The following is a 23,126-nucleotide window of genomic DNA, read 5'->3' as shown; positions in this document are numbered from 1 at the left end:
TCCGGGCGGACTTTAGCTTGTGTAGGTTAATCATAACCGGTGCGTTAACTAGTACTATGCTAAAAATGTCTGTCCGTGCCTTTGCTTTTAAACTTTTGTCCTCGGTCACCGGGAGGTGTCACAGCTCCGCTCGGACCCGCGTGCACCGAGCGTTCGGAGCCGGAGTTCTCAGAGGGAACACGGACCGGTTCGGTGGAGTGACTGTTAACGTGGCGGACGCCGGTTTACCGGAGGACATCAACGAAAGCTCCTTCAGCAGTTTACTGCAAGGTTTGTTGTTCTACTTATCAATCGCGCCCCTTCGTGCAGAGGCAGCCAGTCATATGTCGCGGAGCCAGGGGCGGAGCCAGGGTGCTCGGGCCGGTTGCCGCCCCCAATATTTCAGTACATTGTGACTCCTGTGTGTGTATATATATATATATATATATATATATATATATATAATTCAACTTTGTCTTCCCGGTTTTCTAACGTCTCCATCACTATACACGAATATCATCTTTTATTCTAAATTACTTATCAATAACAAACATCATAATAAATTTTATTTTTTTATAAACATTTGCAGTATTTTTGCTCTTTGTTTCCTGCACTTCACAGATTCTTTGGTGCGGTGGAAAGCAGAGGGGAAGGTTGCCGTTTGGCTTCACGTACCCATCTCATTCAGTCGCTGTGCCGCCGCTGCCTCCACGCACGGTTTCACCTTCCATCACGCCAAAAACCAGTACGCTGTCCTGGCCCTCTGGATGGGAGAAGGCGAAAGCAAGTTGCCTGAGTTTGCAACTCACCAAGTTGGAGTAGCAGGTAAATTGAATAAATTACACAAACCTTTTTTTTTGCAGTGGCCATGAGAGGTCACAACACATCAAGCAATTTCAAAAATAAAAATAAATAAATAAAACATTTGACAAAAGGTATTAAATCCCACAGAGAACACAAACACACATAATCCACAGCACCTGCGATGATTTAATATGACATTGTGTCTGCTGGAAAGTCGCACCACACATCACAATAGTGCAGCAAATAACTGAAACAGTCCTTCAAATGGTGATACAAGCACCAAATTTGGCACAAATACACCTTAGACATTACTCTTTTGAAAAAAATGACTGGTTGAATTTTGAACAGGCAGCCAGGTAGGGGTCAATTGAAGAATTACACAGGGGTCAAAATTTAAAAATGCCCCAGTCAAATTGAAAACTACACCACATTATTTATCTGATCATAAAGATTCCAAAAAGGTACAGTTTGGACTATCTATGACTGAATGTTATGGAGTTATGGGCTAAAAACAGCAAGAATGGTGACAAAGGTCAGTTTCAGATTGTACAAGGGTCAAAAGTTAAAGTTGAGCCAGTTTTGGTAAAAAGTGATGCAAATTATTGGTTGAGGTAATAGGATTAATAAATGGAATAGTTTTGACAGTGTTGAATGCTTGGTTTCCAAAGTTAAGGTCAAATAAGGTCAATGTCCATTGGATTTTATGACATGTCACATATGGTACCCCGTGACGTGATAACTAAGCATGATACATGGTCCAGACCTCTTTTCCTTTTTAAAACCTGATTAAGTCAACTAATAATTTGCATATCTTTTTTAAAAAATTGTAGCAGCTTGAAACTGAAATTGACCATTGATCATCATTTTTGCTGCTTTTACCTCATAACTCCATAACATTCAGTCACAGAAGTCCAAACTATGCCTTCTTGAAATCATTATGATCAGACAAAGAATGTGGTGTAGTTTTCAATTTGATTGGCGTATCTTTTAATTTTGACCCCTGTGTAATTCTTCAATTGACCCCTACCTACCTGGCTGCCTGTTGAAAATTCAAGTGGCCACTTGGTTTTTTGAAATGTCTAAGGAGTATTTGTGCTAAATTTGATGCTTGGATCACCATTTGCAGGATTCCGCTCTTAACACTCTCTTATCTGCTGCACTACAAACACAGCTGTGAGGTAAGTAGCCACCACAACAGAAGTACTAACAACACAAAAAGAGGTTTCTGCCCAGAGGATGTTTACTGATAGTTCAGTGTGTTATCTTTATCTCTGTTTCTCATAGGTTGCAACCAAGACCAAAACTTTTACTTTTATTTAATTGTACTCTCAAATATGGCATATTTGGAAGGGTGCTGCTGCATTGCAACAAGACCCTGAACCTGATTGTTTGCAGATTATTTTTATCTTAAATAGTTCAACGTTAGGGTTAAAATAAGGGTGAGATTTTGCTTTATTGTGAAATATAACATGTTTGAACAAAACATCCAGTGTGACTCAAGGTGTGGCACATTTCTGAGAGTCCTGTGGTCCAGGTCTAATTTTGGAATATTTCTTGCAAACTGTGCAGAATATGGCTACCTAGTCGACTAAGCTCATGTTTTCTACTTTATTGATGATTTAATGCTTAAATTAGCTAAATTTTCACATTTGGAATGTGTTGGACAGAAGTGTTCCATTGTGCCAGTGTGCAGAGGATTAAGTTGTTGTAAATTGCTGATTTTTTTTTTTTTTTTCATACAACTGCCTGTTGTGTGTGTGCGTGCGTGATTTTGTTAAAATTTGCTAACAGTCCTAACGGAGAAGAAACAGATGTCACCTGCTACGCTCTAATTGACCAGCAGAGGGCAGACAGGCAGCTGCAGTCTTGACCTCAGAGCAGATGCTCCTGAAGCATGTCAGAACATGTCCAGAGCATCTTTGAATGAGGAATGAGGTCCACAAATTCCCCAATTCTGCTGCCAGAACTCGCACACAAAAAAATTCAGAGCAAATCAAAATGCTTTTCTTACTCTGTCTTTACTTTTGTTTATTGTGGATTCCTCTCTGATCTTTTATTGTTCAGATCCTTTTTATGAAAATCTCAAGTTCTGCTTAGGGGGTTTCAAATTAAAATTAAAATTCAGCTGTTCAGGTGATTTTTTTTTTTTTCATCCCTCTAATTATACCAACAGAGGTGATGATGTCCAGATGGTTTTGTAACAACGACCTGTAACAACTTCATCAGCTAACGAATTCCATAGTTCAACAACACAAATAGAGAAGTTGTGCATCATTTTTTATTTTGTACCACTGTTTTAAAAAAACAAACAGAATGTTCAACACCAAAAGCCATCCAAATCTTTCTGAATAGCTGCAGTATTATTGTTAGATAATATCTGTGCTAATTCTTTGTTTTATGTTAGCTATCAAGTATTTGTGTTATTTGTTTGGAAGTTCTGAGAAATAAGTTAAGTTTTACTTTATCATGTGTCCAACTTTCAGACACAGGGAGATCTCCCCCTGTTGGTGACAGCCAGTAACATTAGAAATGTGAGACTAAACCACACAAGGTATGAAAGGTGTTGTATGACTCATTTTAGGGGTCTTTCACAAGAGGGACACTGTCTGTGAGGGTCCCAGGCCTGGTTTCTAATGTGACCTTGAATAAACTCAAAATGAGGAATACAGTGGTTTGGTTTTTGGTAAGGGGCAGAATTTTACATAAAAGAATCAGGTAGAAATAATAATTATGATCAGTTAATAATTCCCCCCCCACTCAGGGGGAGAAGGAGCAACAGGAAGACAGAGGACAGGAAGGAGAGGAACAGTAGTAGCCAGCGAGCAGTATTTCTGGTATTTATATTTACATTTTGCAAATGGTCTTACAGGGTAAACCCCCCCCTCCCCCCCCAAAAAAACAGAACCCATAAAAATTGTGATACATCCTACAAAGGGCAAGCAAATTTCAATTTGCTGGACTTAAACATCAGCCTGTATACAATCATTCTCCAAAGTTTCAGTTGTCTTGGTTGCTTTGCATAAAAGTAATGTTCTTTCCAAATTATGCTCCAAATGGTATGATTTGTTGGCAAAATGCCTTCAGGCAAAATGTCTTTTCCTTGGTTGACCAAGACATGTTGGGGAAGATGATTGTTCCAATTTATGCAAAGCGACCAAGATAACTGAAACTTTGGGGAATGATCATACACATTATTTCTTGAAATTTGCTGGACCTTTGTAGGATTTATTACAATTTTATGGGTTCTGGGAGGGGGTTTTTTTGGGGGGGGGGTCACCCTGTAGTTCTACTTCTCATACTGTGTGCTTACCCTGTGTGTTGCTCTCCAATATTGCTGGAACCTCAATTTCCCTGAGGGAGTCTTAAGTGATTAATAAAGTTCTATCTCATCTATGAACAGCGAAAGCAGGGATTCGACTGTCGGATATTGTTAAAAAATAAACACTAATGCTCCAAGTATTGACCCTTGCACATTACCCATCACATGTGTTCCATTTATAACAATGCCTTGATTCTTATCGTAAGGAAATCTCGAGCAGGTTCACTTTGTGTGTTCCATGGTGTGTAACACAAAATGGCTGATGCACATCCAAAATGTCCTTGTAACTATCTGATTTTAACCTAACTGCTTTTCAAAATGTCTGACACACAAAATGTCCTTGTATTTGGTAAAACCATCTGACCTTTTTATAGATGTTTAATTGATAAAACCAAAGCATTCACGTCTATTTGGAAAAGATTCAGCATAAAGAAACACTCTGTTTTTATTGCGTGACAACTTAAAACACCAAGTTTTCAACTTTGTAACTATTCATGGGAAACTTCATCAAAAACATTTGCAAAGTTCATAAAATTACATCTCCTGAACAACCTTTATTTAAGTCTAGCTGATTTGATTAGAAATCAAAGTAAAGCACACAATCAAGTTGTAAAGTTGAGAACAAAGGTGGTTTTGCATGTGGTATGGTCTCAGCATCGATAAGACCGTCAGATTCTGTGGAGATATTTAAGACACATTTGTTTTCTCAGTCGTGTGGTTAGCATATTATGTTATCATCCTTTGTAATTCTTTTTAATTTTTACTCCTTTATTGTGCTTTTTTGATTTTTTAATCTTATAATTCAATTTAAGTTGTTTTTTAATTGTTTTATGTGAAGCGCCTTGGGGCGACACTGTCATGAGTTGGCGCTTTATAAATTGAATAAATTCGGAATTGTTTTGCGAACATAGCAAAATAAGACTCAAACTGTTTGTTCAGGACAAAAAAAAGTTACCAAATGGAGGCAAAGTCAACCTCAGACCAGATTTCTACAAGACATAAATTTGATGTGTCACCATGTTGCACACTAATGTAGTTTATTATCGTTCAAAAAGGTTAAATGAGAAATATCAGCTTTTTATTATTTTTTGTTGAAAGAGCATCTTTATTGTAAAATAGTGACTAGTTTTAAAACTCACAGATCATCACTGATGATCTGAGAGCTGCTAAAACCAGCAGCTACCACGCCTCTTGCTGTGAAGCGCCATATGGCAGCGGGATTGAGGATGACATCAATTTCCACTTGGAAGTCCAAGTCGGGCCTCTTAAGACGACTTGTCCCACTTTACCCATCTCTGACCTTGACTTAAGGAGGCCCGTCCCAGTCCATCTGGAAATAAAAAGGCCTCATTTCCCGTATTCCCGAGCCATCAGCAGCGTACCTGCTTCTCTTATTCTCTACTGAAAATCTTCACTGAAAACAGGAGACATTTTTCTAAAGAGTTATTTATGTGGTATCTTTTCCACTTTGTGGATGTATGTATCACATTTTACCATTACATTACCATTTGCCAATAACAGTACATTAAATAATGCTGTAATAAACTTTAACAGTGTACTTACTTAACTGTGTTTAGTAATTGTTTTATTAAAGGTGTTCATTATAGCTAAGGTATTAATTTATACATATTGAATATTGTATAAAGATATTGAACACAATCACTGAATGATTACTAAACTCATGAGTTAACTGTTCATTAACCGTTAGCTAATATGTATTGCTGCATTAACTGAGCTTAATTAATGTTGTCTTATTGTAAAGTGTTATTCAGTTTTACATAAAAGCAATAAGTTTGCATTTATTATTTAAACAGTGGTATCATTAAACTAAAAGCTTAAAAATGTTGGAGAGTCTTGGTATTTTAAAGCATATTAATTTAAATTGTAATGAACATCTGACTTTTATGCAGTGACGGAAAAGTGGGAGTAAAAAAGTATTGCATTTAGATTTTTTTTCTTGAGCATAATTCAGAATTAAGACAGTCGTTAGTTAGAGTCATACTTTTTTGTTAGATTGAGACACTGTTATTCGTAGATTAACAATTACTAAAGGGGAGTAAATCTGAATTTCCATATGTGATAAATTCTCAGCTCAAACCTTGATGGAGGCTCATTATGGTGCCGGGTTTACATAGTGTCCCATTTTTAATAATCATTTCAGATCTGGGCCGGTGTGTTTGATTCCCTCACTTTAAAGATGTGGACCGTTTTCAATAACGTGAACACTTGCTGCCTGCCTATTTGAAGTTATCAGACTGTTTTGTTTAGGTGCAGTTCTTGATGAGTCCAGTGGGAAGGTTCTCGTTGTCCAAGACAGAAATAAGGTATGTCACCATTTGATAAAAACACCAGACCTTTCTTGCAACATTATAAATCCCAATACAAAATTCAGATCTGACAGAAATATATGTTCTTTGACTGTCCATTCTAGTTGCCTTTTATTATAAAAAAATTATTATTATTATTATTATTATTATTACTACTACTAGTAACAAGCGGCATCGGCCTCGGTAGCCACCAGACCTAGGCCTTATACTCAATGAAAGAACACCACAAACAAGCTGTACAGTCCATTTCATGTTGTTGTGTGGGCGGCCAGAAGAGGAGGTACTGCTGGCCCACCACCAGAGGGCGCCCTGCCTGAAGTGCGGGCTTCAGGCACGAGAGGGCGCTGCCGCCACGGACACAGCCGGGGGTGACAGCTGTCACTCATTATCTCATGACAGCTGTCACCCATCTTCATCATTCCACTCCATAAAAATCGGACGTCATCTCCACCTCGTTGCCGAGATATCTACCAGAGAAGGTAACTTTCTCAGCCGTTGTTTTTGTCTTTTCAGACAGTGTTTTCTTCTGTATTGTTTGCAGTCAGTTCTGTGAGTGCTCGCAGCTGGAGGCTGAGTTTGTGATACGTGGAGAGCTGACGTCTTCGCTCCCCACGCCAAATTGTTGATAAGTACTCTTTACTACTGCACGTGCCAGTTTTCTGGATTAGAGGTGGAGGTGGTATTCCCACCATTGCTGTTACTGGGTGTGCACGCACCCACATCTTACTGTTTTTGCTCCTCGCCAGCAGTACCAGATCCGACATTCGGAGACGGTGGCCACCTGGGGACTCGGCACTTGGCGGCTCCAGTATTCTCCAGGTTCGGTGGCGGAGGAAATCGTGTGGTTCCGGTTCTTCTCAGGACAGACGTCTTCTATCCTCGAGCCTGCCCACACGTCACCTTTGTGGATTGACTGTTTGCATAAATTCTGTATTCCTCTGTGTTTTGGTTGTGCTCTTTCACAACAGTAAAGTGTTCATATTCGACTCTTTCATTGTCCGTTCATTTACGCCCCCTGTTGTGGGTCCGTGTCACTACACTTTCCCAACAGGATATCTCGGCCACGTCATGGATCCCGATGGGCGTCAACCATCTGTTGGACAACCAATGGAAGAGCAGGGTGCACAGGTGTCTGCAGGAGGCGTAATTGGTGAGTTACAGCAAATCCTCACCGCCTTTACCGCTCGGTTGGATCTGATGACCGAGCAAAACGTCATCCTTAATCGCAGGATGGAGGCTCTCACCGCGCAGGTGGAAGCGCGCGCTCAAGGCGCTGCTGCAGCTCCTCCTCCTGCCGACCCGGTGCAGAACATAGACGTTCCTCTGGTCGTTCAACGACCCCCCCCCCACCATCCCCTGAAGCATACATAAGTCCCCCAGAGCCGTACGGGGGTTGTGTGGAGACGTGCGCGGACTTTCTCATGCAGTGTTCGCTCGTCTTTGCACAACGTCCCATAATGTACGCGTCTGACGCCAGTAAGGTGGCTTATGTAATTAACTTGCTTCGTGGTGAGGCACGCGCTTGGGCTACGGCGCTTTGGGAGCAAAATTCACAGCTCCTTACCACTTATACTGGGTTTGTGAGGGAGTTCAAAACGGTTTTTGATCACCCTAACAGAGGAGAGACTGCATCAACTGTGCTGCTGTCAATGAGACAGGGGCGCCAGAGTGCAGCCGAATATGCAGTCGACTTCCGCATCGCGGCTGCGAGGTCCGGCTGGAATAACGTTGCGCTCCGCGCCGCCTTCATAAACGGAATGTCGTCGGTCCTGAAGGAGCACCTGGTAGCCAAGGAAGAACCGCGGGATTTAGATGGGCTTATTGATCTCGTTATACGGTTAGACAATTGGTTAGAGGAACGCCGTCGGGAGCGAGACGAAGGACGTGGCCGGGCACGCGCCGTCCCTCTCCCTTCCGGGTCCGAAAAGGTTCTGCCCTCCCCACGCTCCACAGCCTCAACGCTCCGTGTGGCTACAGCTCCCCCTGCTGACAAAGCTATGGACACGAGCAGGGCCACATTTAAACCACCTAACAGACAGAGGAGGCTGGCCCGCGGGGAGTGCTTTGTCTGCGGCTCGAGTGAGCATCAGCTAAGAGACAACACCAATGCCCGCCCCTAGAAACTGGCCTTAGGGTGGGCCAAGACATTCACGTGGGACATACACATATTTCCACACGACTCCCAGTTACAATCCTGAGCGGGGATTTAACCCTTCAAGCCCCAGCACTGGTGGACACGGGGTCAGAAGGGAATCTGCTAGACAGCAGATGGGCTAGGGAGGTAGGGCTCCCTCTGGTGGCGCTCCCTTCGCCATTGCAGGTGCGGGCACTAGATGGCACCCTTCTCCCTTTAATCACGCACAAGACACAACCTGTAACTCTGGTGGTGTCTAGAAATCATCGGGAGGAGATCGAGTTTTTTGTGACTCCGTCTACCTCCCGCGTGATTTTGGGCTTCCCTTGGATGTTGAAACACAATCCCCGGATTGATTGGCCATCTGGGGTGGTGGTTCAGTGGAGCGAAACCTGTCATCGGGTGTGTTTAGGATCCTTGGTTCCTCCCAGTTTACATGCTAAGGAGGAGGTCAAAGTCCCTCCCAATCTGACGGCAGTGCCGGTTGAGTACCACGATCTTGCTGATGTCTTCAGCAAGAATCTGGCACTCACCCTTCCCCCGCACCGTCCGTACGATTGTGCCATTGATTTGATCCCAGGCGCTGAGTTCCCGTCCAGCAGGCTGTACAACCTCTCACGACCTGAGCGCGAATCAATGGAGACCTACATCCAGGACTCATTAGCTGCCGGGCTGATCCGGAATTCCACCTCCCCGATGGGTGCAGGTTTCTGTTTTGTGGGCAAGAAAGACGGCGGACTCCGTCCATGCATTGATTACAGGGGGCTGAATGAGATTACGGTTCACAATCAATACCTGTTGCCCCTGTTAGATTCAGTGTTCACGCCCCTGCATGGAGCCAAAATCTTCACCAAGTTGGATCTTAGGAATGCATACCACCTGGTTCGGGTCCGGAAGGGAGACGAATGGAAGACGGCATTTAACACCCCGGTAGGTCATTTTGAGTACCTGGTCATGCCGTTCGGCCTCACTAACGCCCCCGCGACATTCCAAGCTTTAGTTAATGACGTCTTGCGGGACTTCCTGCACTGATTCGTCTTCGTATATCTGGACAATATACTCCATTTTTTCTCCGGGCCCTGAGACCCATGTCCAGCATGTACGTCAGGTCCTGCAGCAGTTGTTGGAGAACCGGCTGTTTGTGAAGGGCGAGAAGTGTGAGTTTCACCGCACCTCTTTGTCCTTCCTGGGGTTTATCATCTCCTCCAACTCCGTTGCCCCTGATCCGGCCAAGGTTGCGGCGGTGAGAGAGAGGCCCCAACCAACAAGCCGTAGGAAGCTGCAACAGTTCCTCGGCTTTGCAAATTTCTACAGGAGGTTTATTAAGGGCTACAGTCAGGTAGTTAGCCCCCTGACATCCCTGACCTCTCCAAAAGTCCCCTTCACCTGGTCGGATCGGTGCGAAGCCGCGTTTAGGGAGTTGAAACGTCGGTTCTCAACTGCACCAGTGCTGGTGCAGCCCGACCCTGGCCGCCAGTTTGTGGTTGAAGTGGACGCCTCTGACTCAGGGATAGGAGCCGTGCTATCCCAGAGCGGAGAAACTAATAAGGTTCTTCACCCGTGTGCCTACTTTTCTCGCAGGTTGATGCCGGCTGAACGGAACTATGACGTCGGCAACCGAGAACTCCTTGTGGTGAAAGAGGCTTTTGAGGAGTGGAGACTCCTGTTGGAGGGAGCGTCTGTGCCGTTCACGGTTTTCACTGACCATCGGAACCTGGAGTATATCAGGACCGCCAAGCGGCTGAACCCCAGACAAGCCCGCTGGTCACTGTTCTTCGGGCGTTTTGACTTCCGGATCACTTATCGCCCCGGGACCAAGAACCAAAGATCAGATGCCTTGTCCCGGGTACACGAAGACGAAGTCAAAAACAGAGCTGTCGGATCCACCGGAGCCCATCATTCCGGAGTCCACTATCGTGGCTACCCTCACCTGGGACGTGGCACGGAGCCTGGACCCCGGAACTGGACCGAAGAATCGTATGTACATCCCACCAGAAGCCAGAGCTGCAGTCTTGGATTTCTGTCACGGTTCCAAGCTCTCCTGTCATCCAGGGGTGCGAAGGACCGTGGCAGTTGTCCGGCAGCGCTTCTGGTGGGCGTCTATGGAGGCAGACGTCCGGGAGTATATTCAGGCCTGCACCACCTGTGCCAGGGGCAAGGCAGACCACAAGAGGACCCAAGGACTTCTCCAGCCGCTTCCGGTGCCTCATCGCCCCTGGTCCCATATCGGCCTGGATTTCATCATGGGCCTCCCGCCGTCCCAGGGTATGACGACCATCCTCACGATAGTGGACCGATTCTCCAAGGCGGCCCACTTCGTGGCCCTCCCGAAGCTCCCAGCGGCCCAGGAGACTGCTGACCTCCTGGTCCACCACGTCGTCCGTCTGCATGGGATACCAACTGACTCAGTTCTCCTCTCAAGTCTGGAGGAGTTTCTGCAGGGAACTGGGGGCCACCGTGAGCCTCTCGTCCGGGTACCACCCACAGACGAACGGACAGGCAGAACGGGCCAACCAGGAGTTGGAGCAGACTCTCCGCTGTGTGACATCCGCGCACCCGACGGCCTGGAGTAACCATCTGGCCTGGATCGAGTATGCACATAACAGTCAGGTGTCTTCTGCCACCGGCCTCTCCCCCTTTGAGGTGTGTCTGGGGTACCAGCCCCCGTTGTTTCCCGTGGTGGAGGGAGAGGTCGGTTCTGCCTTGTTGAAGGCCTGGACGAGGGCTAAGACCCATGCAGACCGCCGGCGGTCCCTGGCCCCTGCATACCAGCCCAGGCAGGAGGTGTGGTTATCAACCAAGGACATTCCCCTGGAGGTGGATTCCCCCAAACTGATGGACAGGTTCATTGGACCATTCAAGATCGTCAAAATCCTTAGTCCTGCTGCAGTCACTGCGGATCCACCCTGTTTTTCATGTCTCCCGGATTAAACCACACCTCACCTCACCCCTCTGTGCTCCCGGTCCGGCGCCGCCTCGTGCCCGGATCATCGACGGGGAGCCCGCTTGGACTGTACGCCGGCTCCTGGACGTTCGTTGAATGGGCCGGGGGTTCCAGTATTTGGTGGACTGGGAGGGGTATGGACCCGAAGAACGCTCCTGTGTAAAGAGGAGCTTCATCCTGGACCCGGCCCTCCTGGCCGATTTCTACCGCCGTCACCCGGATAAGCCTGGTCGGGCGCCATGAGGCACCCGTTGAGGGGGGGGGGGCCCTGTTGTGTGGGCCGCCAGAAGAGGAGGTACTGCTGGCCCACCACCAGAGGGCGCCCTGCCTGAAGTGCGGGCTTCAGGCATGAGAGGGCGCTGCCACCACGGACACAGCCGGGGGTGACAGCTGTCACTCATTATCTCATGACAGCTGTCACCCAGCTTCACTTCCATCATTCCACTCCATAAAAACCGGACGTTATCTCCACCTCGTTGCCAAGATATCATCTACCAGTGAAGGTAACTTTCTCAGCCGTTGTTTTTGTCTTTTCAGACAGTGTTTTCTTCTGTATTGTTTGCAGTCAGTTCTGTGAGTGCTCGCAGCTGGAGGCTGAGTTTGTGATACGTGGAGAGCTGACGTCTTTGCTCCCCACGCCGAACTGTTGATAAGTACTCTTTACTACTGCACGTGCCAGTTTTCTGGATTAGAGGTGGAGGTGGTATTCCCACCATTGCTGTTACTGGGTGTGCACGCACTCACATCTTACTGTTTTTGCTCCTCGCCAGCAGTACCAGATCCGACATTCGGAGACGGTGGCCACCTGGGGACTCGGGACTTGGCGGCTCCAGTATTCTCCAGGTTTGGTGGCAGAGGAAATCGTGTGGTTCCGGTTCTTCTCAGGACAGACGTCTTCTATCCTCGAGCCTGTCCACATGTCACCTTTGTGGATTGACTGTTTGCATAAATTCTGTATTCCTCTGTGTTTTGGTTGTGCTCTTTCACAACAGTAAAGTGTTCATATTCAACTCTTTCATTATCCGTTCATTTACGTCCCCTGTTGTGGGTCTGTGTCACTACACTTTCCCAACACGTGACTTGAAACCCATATCGATTTTTGGAGAGAAGGAAGAAGTGCCTGCTCATGTAGGTTCACACAAACTCCTTTCCACAGGGCTGTGTGGACTTATGCTCATGTTATTTGATTTTTAGAACGTAACTGCTGTGAAACAATTAGAAAGTGTTTGTCTAATTTAGTACAGTGGCTTGCAAAAGTATTCAGCCCTTTGGTATTTGACGCATTTTAATTTGTTTATGGCATTTCAAATACAAAAAGTAAATCAGGCTTCTCAACATAAAAAAATTCTGAAATTATCTTCCTTAGACTCAAACAAAGTAAATCTCTACAACTTAATATAAATTAATTAAAAATATTAAAGCCAAGATGATGGGTTTTATTAAAAAGAAGACCTGAAAGTTCAGCTACAATTTGCCAGAACGTACATCTGAGATGCAAGCCTAGATTTGATGTTTTGGTGAAAGAAAACCCTCCTCTGTACTACTTCATGGTGAAGCTGAATAACTGGGGATACAAAATGCAAAACTTGCACTATGCACAATTTCTCCAATCACAGCGACAGCAGCCCGTAATATCTTCTGGGTTGTCTGGGTGTCTTGGTGGCTTTTCTCACTCTTCTCCTTCTTGCACAGTCGCTCAGTTTTTGAGAACTGTCTACTCCACACAGATTTACCATAGAGTGCCATACTGTTTGTATTTCTTCATAACTGATGTAAATAAAGTTCAAGACATATTCAGTGACTTGGAAATGTTCATGTATCCATCCCCTAACTTGTCTGAAGAAAACTGGCAATTAAACTGATTATTTACAGGTATTATACCAAAGGGACTGATTACTTATGCAACCCATCATCTTGGCTTTTCTATTTTTAATTTATATGACGTTGTAGAGATTTACTTTCAGTTTGAGTCTAAGAAAGAAAATTTTAGAAATTTTATATTGAGAAGCCTGATTTACTTTTTTGTATTTGAAATGTCATGAACAAATTAAAATTTGTGAAATACCAAAGGGCTGAATACTTCTGCAAGTCATTGTATATTTCTGAGTGGGAACAGTGTCCCTGTCTCTCTGTTTCTCTCTGATAACCACACCTGCTTGCTTTATTTTTCTTTTGTGGCTAAAATCAAGCATAATCCTTTCTGGAGGGTTACCTTTACTAAAACCATGCCATCCCAAAGCACGGTTGCCTTGGTTTAATGGCCACTTGCGTGACCTTAGGCAGAAGGCTAGAGCTTTAGAATGGAAATGGCGTAGTGCCATACTAGAAGCATTCCACCTTGCATGGTGTGATGCTATCTTAGACTATAAGCATACATTACTGGCTACAAAGCGGACCTATTACTCTGATCTGATCAACAAAAAACAAGCATAACTCAAAGTTCTTATTCGAGACAGTGGCAATACTTCTTCATGGACAGCCACCTGTAATTCATTCTCCATTTTCAGCGCAGGACTTCTTGGATTACTTTGAGAAGAAAATTGGAAATATTAGGTTAAACATATGCCAGCATGCTTGAGTTCACCCTCCGCACTCTGCTATTGCGGTGGGTGCTATGGCCGGGGTGCCACCTAGATTTACAGAGTTTGACGGCATCTCACTAGATGTGCTGACGAAACTTGTAATGTTTACAAAAAGTGCAACCTGTTTACTTGACCCCATCCCAACAAAATTGTTTAAGGACCTCTGGCCTACTCTTGGGTCGACAGTGCTGGAAATTGTTAATCTTTCATTAACTTCTGGATCTGTCCCTAAATGTTTTAAATCTGCAGTGATTAAACAGTTACTGAAAAAAACTAATCTTGAACATAGTGAACTGAAAAATAATAGGCCCATATCCAATCTATCATTTTTGCTCTAAAATTCTGGAAAAAGTGGTCTCACGGCAGCTTGTGGACCCTCTTACCGAGAATAATCTTTTTGAGCCACTGCAGTCTGCTTTCAGAAAATATCATTCCACGGAGACGACTCTTACTAAAGTGGTGAACAATCTTCTGCTTGCAATGGATTCAGACACCACTTTGGTTTTGGTGCTGTTGGATCTTAGTGCTGCATTCGATACCGTGGCTCATCGTGTTTTACTTGATAGGTTGGAGCATTACTTTGGGATTACTGGAAGTGCCCTTGCATGGTTGACATCATATCTGTCCAGTCGCTCTCTTTGTGTTTTATACACTGACACTACTTCTAACCTTAGTGATATGAAATTTGGGGTTCCACAGGGATTTGTCTGCTTTTTTCCCCTCTATATAGCACCCCTTGGTCATATACTGCGGCGTTGTGGGATTGTCTTTCATTGCTGTGCTGATGATACTCAATTGTATATGTCGAATGCTGCTGGTAATCTCAATTCTATAAAAACACTGGAGGATTGTCTTACATCAGTGAGAGGCTGGATTTCTAGTAACTTCTGACTTCTAAATTCTGACAAGACTGAAATGATGGTTATTGGTCAAGCAAGATATCGGCATCAATTTGGTCAGCTAGCACTTGGCTTAGGTTCATGGTTCATGCATCACACGGACAGGGTGAGGAAACGTGGGGTAGTTTTTTACCCTGTGTTGTCCTTTGGTCTTCATATTAGGGATGTTACGAGAGGTGCCTTCTTCCATTTGTGAAATATAGCGAGGATTCATCCCAGTTTGTCCATGACTGATGCTGACACCCTGATTCGTGCTTTTGTTTCCTGCAGATTGGATTATTATAATGTCCTATTTTTCAGGGTTGCCGCAGTCCAGCATCGGGTCTCCATTTAGTTCAGAATGCTGCTGCCAGACTTTTGACACAGACTAGAAAGTTTGACCATATTACACCTGTTCTGGCCTCCCTCCATTGGCTACCTGTCTCTGTGAGATCAGACTTTAAGTTTTTGTTATTAGCCTATAAAGTTGTTCATGGACTGGCACAGACGTACTTAGCTGATTTGATTAAGCCCTATGTACCGTCCCGGGCTTTGCGCTTATCTGATGCAGGACCGCTTTGTGTCCCGAGGGTGAAGAAGAGGTCTGTCGGTCAAAGGGCCTTTTCTTATCGTGCCCCAGTATTGTGGAATGGTCTCCCAGTGTCGATAAGATAGTCCGATACTGTGGAGACCTGAAGTCAAGATTGAAGACACATTTTGTTTATCAGTGCTTTGGTTAATATAGTGTATTATTCTGCTTTTTAATTCTTTTAAATTTTGTTTTAATTTTTGTTTTTACTTATGTTTTATACTTGTTCTTAATTCATGTTGAACTGTTTTTGAACTGTTTTGTGTGAAGCACCTTGGGGTGATTTTTGTATTGATTTGGTGCTTTTATAAGTTGAATAAATTGAAAATTTGAAAAAAAAAATGTGGAGCTTTGACTGTGTTCTTTCATTTATTGTATGAAAATGAAAAACATTTGCAAAGTAATGCTTTACTTTGTGCAGAAGTAGTCACTCTTCCTGACACCTGCTCCTAATTCATCATCGGTAGCATATATCATTTCTGAAGTATTGTGTTAACTGGAGAGAATGAACTCATCTGTCTCGTGGGTACATATCTAGGCTTTCCGAAGCCTAGGAATATCAGCAGTGTATAGTTGATATAAACAACTCAGCTGTTAAGTTGCAATTCTGCAGAATGCTCCCGAATGCTAATTTTGGACAAGTCAAGTTCTAATAAGGCAGCCGTTATTGTCGTGCTGCCACAGATTTCTGTCATGAGTTCTGTTTGTGTGGCTGCCTCTGTGCAAATCATTTCAACTGCCACTGCACCTCCCCTCACACTTACTTGGCTGACCTCAAGTAAACATCATGAAGCTGCTGTGTACATGAGCTGAACGTACTGAAACAACCGTCTGTGCATTTGCTGGCCCCATCGGTGCCTCGGCGCCATCCTGAAGTTGTTACAAATTTCACCTAGAAGCAGTAAACAGAGTAAATGGATTCACTAAAGCCAAAAAATATAACCCTTTGCCATGTGATTTAGCCATTTCACCAAAGAAAGTGAGAGTGGGCACTCAAAGAACTTTACCTGCCTTAAGCTTCACTCACAACCCACTGTACGTACTTCTACAGGCAGGCTACTGGAGAATAAATGGCAAAACCTTGCGTGAGACGTGCGTGGGTTCATCACTAGAAGGTTTAGAGGTTGCAGTGATTACACCATATATCCATCTTTTCACTTTCTGTTGGTACGACATTCATGATGTTGCAGGATTTCTGCCATATTGTGTAATACATTATTAATCACCACATGCCGCTACCGGTTTCTGTTGTAACCGCTAGGGATCGCACGATACTATTTTTTCATGTCCGATAAGACACTAGAACCTCCAGTATCTGCTGATACCAATCTGATACTGTTAGAAAAGTTAATGTTGTTAAAGCTTTGTAAAATACAGGGTGAACACACAAACATTTCTTGGTTTCAAATATGTATATCAAGAAGTCAGATGAATAATTTTACGATTTTGAAGAAGAATCTGCAAAAGAGAAATTGTAGATGTAGCAACGAACTGTGTTAACTGACAGTGGTTTTCTGAAGTGTTCCTGAGCCCACGAGGTAAGATCCTTTACACAGTGATGTCGGTTTTTAATGCAGTGCTGACTGAGGGATCGAAGGTCACGGGCATTCAGTGTTGGTTTTCGGCCTTACTGCTTACTTGTAGAAAGTTCTCCAGATTCTCTGAATCTTCTGATTATATTATGGACTGTAGATGATGGAATCCCTAAATTCCTTGCAAATGAACGTTGAGAAACATTGTTCTTAAACTGTTGGACTATTTTTTCATGCAGTTGTTTATAAAGTGGTGATCCTCGCCCCATCTTTGTTTGTGAACGGCTGAACCTTTTGGGGATGCTCCTTTTATACCCAATCATGACACTCACCTGTTTTCAAACAGGTGTTCTTTGAGCATTCATCAACTTTCCCAGTCTTTTGTTGCCCCTGTCCCAGCTTTTTTGAAACGTGTTGCAGGCATTTCAAGATGAGCAAATATTTGCACAAAAATAAAAAACTTTTATCAGTTTGAACATTAAATATCTTGTCTTTGTGGTGTATTCAATTGAATATAGGTTGAAGAGGGTTTGCAAATCATTGTATTCTGTTTTTTTTCTTTATTTCCTTATGGAGGAGGGTTGTGTTCCATGGACATTCATCGAGGAACGAATCACCTGTGTGAATGCAAGTACAGTCAGGAGGTGGGCCTGCACAAGGCAAGGCCCGTAGGAGGCGCCCCATAACAGCCACAGGTGCACAGCACCAGCTGTGGGCGGATGAGCTGAACTTTGCCAATCACAAAGTCAGACAGAACAACATCGCCAAAATGGTTGGGATTTCACAAAAGCGGGTCCATCACATTGTCCCGATTTACTCGGCTATAGAAAAGCGTGCGCATGACGGGTCCCTCAGATGGTGACTCTTGGAATGAAATGGAACTAGAAGCAGGTTTGTCAGGAATTCTGGACTCGACATGCACAGGAAGGTGATCCTTTCCCCTGCCAGACCATCATGTCCCCCTCTGATCTTTTCCGTTTTACCAAACCTGATAGAACAACTGATAAGATGCCGTTAGACTAACGATGCAGAGGTGCAAGCAGTTGTGCATCGCTGTTGCAGAGAGAAGATGCCCAGTTTCTTCACCGGTGGGATACACCATACTTATCCAGTGTTGTGTACAGAGGTGTCAAGTAACGAAGTACAAATACTTCGTTACTGTACTTAAGTACACTTTTTAGGTATCTATGCTTTACTCCATTACTTATTTTTCTGCCTACTTCTGACTTCTACTCATTACATTTTCACACAAGTATCTGTACTTTCTATTCCTTACATTTTTAAAACAAACAGCCTCGTTACTCTTGGCTTCAGTTTAATGTTTATATATATATATATATATTTCACGTCATGTGCGCCTGTAATCAACTTTTCTGCAGCGCGGCTTTGCTTTGAACCGTGAACCAATCGAAGCAGTGGTTTGCAGATTGAAGCAATGCTTCGACCATTGCTTCGTTTATTTCTTTCTTTCGCTTAATTTTCCCCCGCTAAAACCCTAAAGAGCATACTTCTGTGAGTATTATTTACCTTTTCTATGTTAAACCGACCTGTTATGGTCTTCTGAAACAGTTCAGTTGATGGATGTATTTCATAACTTAACGGGAGCGACGCTAACGCATTTGCGTGTCTATGGCATTTTCAATGTTAAAACTTAGCATTAAGCAATTGCAGCTCTCATCACGTTCGGGTGCATTTGTTTTCAAATTGTAATATTTCTTAAATTTATTTTTGTTTATATATTAATAATCTAATGATTATTATATACAATTCTAGAGAAAGAGGCAAAAAGAACCTGAATAGAAACACAACAGAAAATATAAAAGCAACTAACAATGAACATACGTAAATAAATACATACATAAATAAATAAGTGTTTCCTGTGAACACCTAGTGACTCTTACACCTCCACTTCATCCCTGTCTTATTTAATGACAGTTTGTTTCGGTCAAACCATATTTTCATTGTGTTAATTTCTTCAGTGATTTCCTCCAGAACTATCTGCAAAACTAGAAAACTGCTGCATCCTAGTAAGAGCAGAATACTACTGGAATGAATCTGAATAAGGAAAGTTGTGTTTTTTTGTTTTTTCCTTCACTAAATGGATGCTGCACTCACTGCAGTTTATTGTCTGGAATAGTCCCAGATTGCATTTCAGAGCTTCTAGAATTGAAACATTTTCGTGCAGGTGGTGTTGGGGGGTAATTTTGGGTTTTGGGTCTTGGGCCACATGTAGAATGAATCAGTTTTTAAATTAAGCTTTCAATTCATATAGTGGCATCTACCTTTTTTTTTTTTTTTTTTTTTTTTAAAGGTTACTTTATACTTTTATACTTTAAGTAGGTTTTGGAGCACATACTTTTTCGCTTTTACTTGAGTAAAGAGGTCAAGTTGATACTTCAACTTTTACCAGAGTGTTTTTAAACTGCAGTATCTATACTTCTACTTAAGTAACAAATGTGTGTACTTTTGACACCACTGGTTGTGTAAGTGTGTGGAAACTAAGCGGGAAAGTAATGACGCTGCCAGACCGAGAAAATTCCACACATTTAAGCAGATATGTGATACATGCGAGTATCCTGCTTGTTATTAAAATAACTGAGTAGGAGGTTGGAATTTTCAACCGTCCCTCTTCCACAGCATGACTCACATTTGCAAGAAGATTCGGATTGGATTGGATTTTAAAATTCTTATATCCAATCAAGTAATTTAGGCCAATATCGTACCCGTAGTAGCCGCTCAGTTACGTGTTGGAGCTCCACACAAAACTACCGCTGAGTCTAGTACCTAGCCACTCCGTTTGGAAATTAGGAGCAGGTGTGGCTGAAGTTGGAATTTACCTGTTTCTTTAATTTTCCACTGCTCTTCTCTGGAGGAGAACACTTAATGTCCTGGAAGTGTGGGGAGTGGGTTTTTTTCTGCTCCTCCTCATCCTCCTCCGTGAGTGGTTTACTGGAGGCAGATTTTAAACTGTAGTGTCCTGGACTTCGGCTTTAGCATCCGACAGACCGGGGCCAGTTCAGGGCTCCCCAAGGTTTACAAATCTGAACCCAAGCCAGAACATGATCCATGCAAAAAAGACAGCAGACTGTGAGCTGATGCTAATTTAATCCAGCGGGGAGGCGAATGATGTCATGGTGGGTTGAAACCATATTTTCACATCATTCCAGCGGTGATGATTATTTTCACATGCAGCTCTTGTGGGGGTGAACACTCATCGGTTTAAGAAACCACACCAATTAGTTATGCAAAAAAAAGAGAAAGTTATTTATTTCTACCAGCACATTTGCAGCTAGCTTCAAACATATAGCATTTTGTCTACAGTACATAAAAAATAAATTTCCTTTCAGAGACGGGATTTGCAAAATGAGAAAACTCTCACATTCTGCAGCACATCTGAAAACAAAAGCCTGCATAGACAATTCTTCAACTACAAAAATATATTTAAGACACCGTCATCATAACTTAACCAGCAGCATACAGTCATTAAATATCAAGGAAAAGTGGTGAAACAGGGTTTTTTTGGAAGACGCACACTTCACCACATCAAACTTCAGAGGAGTGAGGCACTAAATCAAAAAGTCAGATCAGAGCATCACGCGGCGCTTGTGCCTGCAGAATTATGCATACATGCTGTTGTGTTTTGTTTTTTTCACGTCTTCTTGTAACGTGATTTAAGCAGTTACACGGCCTGATGTCATCTGAAAATGTTTCGGTACCAGTGCAGCGCCTATGTGTGATTGCTCCAAGATCCATTTACAGCAGTGCAATCTTTCACAATCCTCGTTAAAGGAGTCATATTATGCCCTCGTTCAGAAAGCTAACGGGGGTCAGCAGATGCCGTGAAGAACTGATCGGTTTCTGAGCTTTTTGCTTTAAATGGAAAGCAGCTGCTGCCAACAACGCCCACCTGTTTTAGGGAGGGTCCTCAAGCAGGAGTTCAGCTGTCCAGGTCTGTAACATATGTCACAGAAGTGTTAGATGAATCGCTTTGGGCTTACATGTTGCCAGGTATGAAACTTATTCACAAATCCACAAATATTTTTTTATTTATTTATTTTTTTTGAAAGGCGAGGTCCTACTGCAATTATGGTGATTGATATCATATCATTTTTGGGTACTGGATCAATTGGATTTTCACTGGAAGATTTTTAATATGCTTCAGACAATTATCTACCACAATGTAAACTGAACTGGTGATGACCGGCTGAAATTTGACAGAAACACAAACTTCTGAAAGGATGTCACAATACATTAAATCTATGTTGAAAAATAAAAGTGGGCCTAGTCCAGCACCAGAATGTGCTACTCAAGTTCGCCGTAGAACAAATGTGAGTCCATAACTCCCCACAATGGGTCATCACTCCATGACAGATTAGTCCCCCAGTTCCTCCATAAAGAAGCAGGTTCCCATAGAAGCGAAATGTGCAAAATTAGAGCAGAAATAAACATGTTTACAGCCTGGTACAGGTTATCCCCCAGTGCCATGTGCTCCGATGGTGGCCAGTATAGAGGTACCCACAGGGGTAGGACAACAGTCTTGCACAAACTTGGATATTTATGGATCTACTGGTAATTATCAGGCCTGTGATGCATATAGTAGAATCGATTCTTCATTGCATCGATATTAAACCCCTAAAGGTACATTAAAAAAAAAAGATTTTTCATAATATGACCCCTTTAAATTTAAACTTTGCTCTTTTAATTCCAGACAAAGAATGCTTGGAAGTTCCCTGGTGGTTTGTCTAATCCAGGAGAAAATATTGGTGAGAGCAAAAACTATACAGTACATCTACTTCCTTTGATTTTAGTACATTTACCTAAATACGATATATATATACATTCATTTCAACTGTAGAGAACAAAGGCACACGATAAATGAAAAGAGATATAAAGACCTACAATCTGTTCCTTTAAATTCACCTTTTTTATGGTTTATTAAGCAGCCTTATGTACATGACCTGCCCTGAAAAGCAGCATCAAACGTTACCGCACAGAAATCTCTACTGTTTTCAAACAAATGTTTTCCAGGTGACACCGCCGTTCGTGAAGTCTTCGAAGAGACCGGCGTTCGTTCCGAGTTCAGATCGATGCTGAGCGTCCGTCAGCAGCACAAACACCCCGGCGCCTTCGGCATGTCCGACCTGTACATCATCTGCCGACTGGTGCCCCTCACCCACAATATCAGCTTCTGCCCTCAGGAGTGTCTGCGCTGCGAGTGGCTGAACCTTGCTGAGCTCGCAGAGACAGATGACACCACGCCCATCACCTCCCGTATAGCCAAACTTCTGCTTCACGGCCTCAAACAGGGTTTCGAACAGATCGACCTCACAATGGAGGAGCTTCCTGCCGTCTACTCTGGAATGTTCTACCAGCTGTATCACCGCCAACTTCCTCTGACAACAAGTTAACAAACGAGCGTTTTGTTTATGGTGCAGGGTCACGTGGACATTCTGGTGACACTCGGATGTTATTACTAAGATTTTAAGTGTATTTAAGACCGAGCTGCAAAAAACTGTGGTGCATTCAGGTGCAAACTTTAGGGCCCCTTCACACATAGTGCGAAATTTGGTTGAATACGGTGAAACAGCACGAAAGAGTTCAAATTAGCACACCACGAAACATTGCACCGATGGGCAGGCGTGCACGATCCCAGTGCAAGAGTTCGTGCACGCAATGGAGTCTTTCAAGCAGGAACACAGTGCGAAGTGCACCACATCGAGCCGCTGATGTGGAAAACAATAAAAAAAAAAAAAATACCACCCACGGGAATCAAGCCCGTGCCTTCCAGAAGCTCTGATTGCCAGTCAGAAACTTTGCTATGGAGCTGTCCTTTGAAAGCTGTGGGAACCTGCCTCATATCAGGAGGGACATGGAAGTATTACAAATGGTAAATGGACTGCATTTGTATTTTCCATCTGCATCAGCCACTCAAAGCGCTTTACAAATAATGCCTCACATTCGCCCCAATGTGAATGCCACACATTCACATCAGGGTGGTATTCACATCGAAGATTTAATTACAAAAAAAGTTAAAATCA

General features: G+C 43.4%; 1 protein-coding gene across 1 annotated transcript; it reads left to right on the top strand.

The window, feature by feature from the left end:
- Positions 1-22: 22 nt before the first annotated feature.
- On the top strand, positions 23-22,824 carry nudt6 (nudix (nucleoside diphosphate linked moiety X)-type motif 6). Its single transcript, XM_034182171.1, has 5 exons — positions 23-270; positions 601-804; positions 6,371-6,426; positions 21,797-21,851; positions 22,117-22,824. Exons 1-5 carry the CDS (start codon positions 57-59, stop codon positions 22,494-22,496), a joined length of 909 nt encoding a protein of 302 aa, XP_034038062.1. The 5' UTR covers positions 23-56; the 3' UTR covers positions 22,497-22,824.
- The last annotated feature ends 302 nt before the right edge of the window (positions 22,825-23,126 follow it).

The sequence above is a fragment of the Thalassophryne amazonica genome, chromosome 11 (assembly GCF_902500255.1).
Source record: "Thalassophryne amazonica chromosome 11, fThaAma1.1, whole genome shotgun sequence".
NCBI lineage: Eukaryota > Metazoa > Chordata > Actinopteri > Batrachoidiformes > Batrachoididae > Thalassophryne > Thalassophryne amazonica.
Note: the sequence above shows the minus strand (reverse complement) of the source record. Positions and strands in the feature narration are given on the sequence as shown.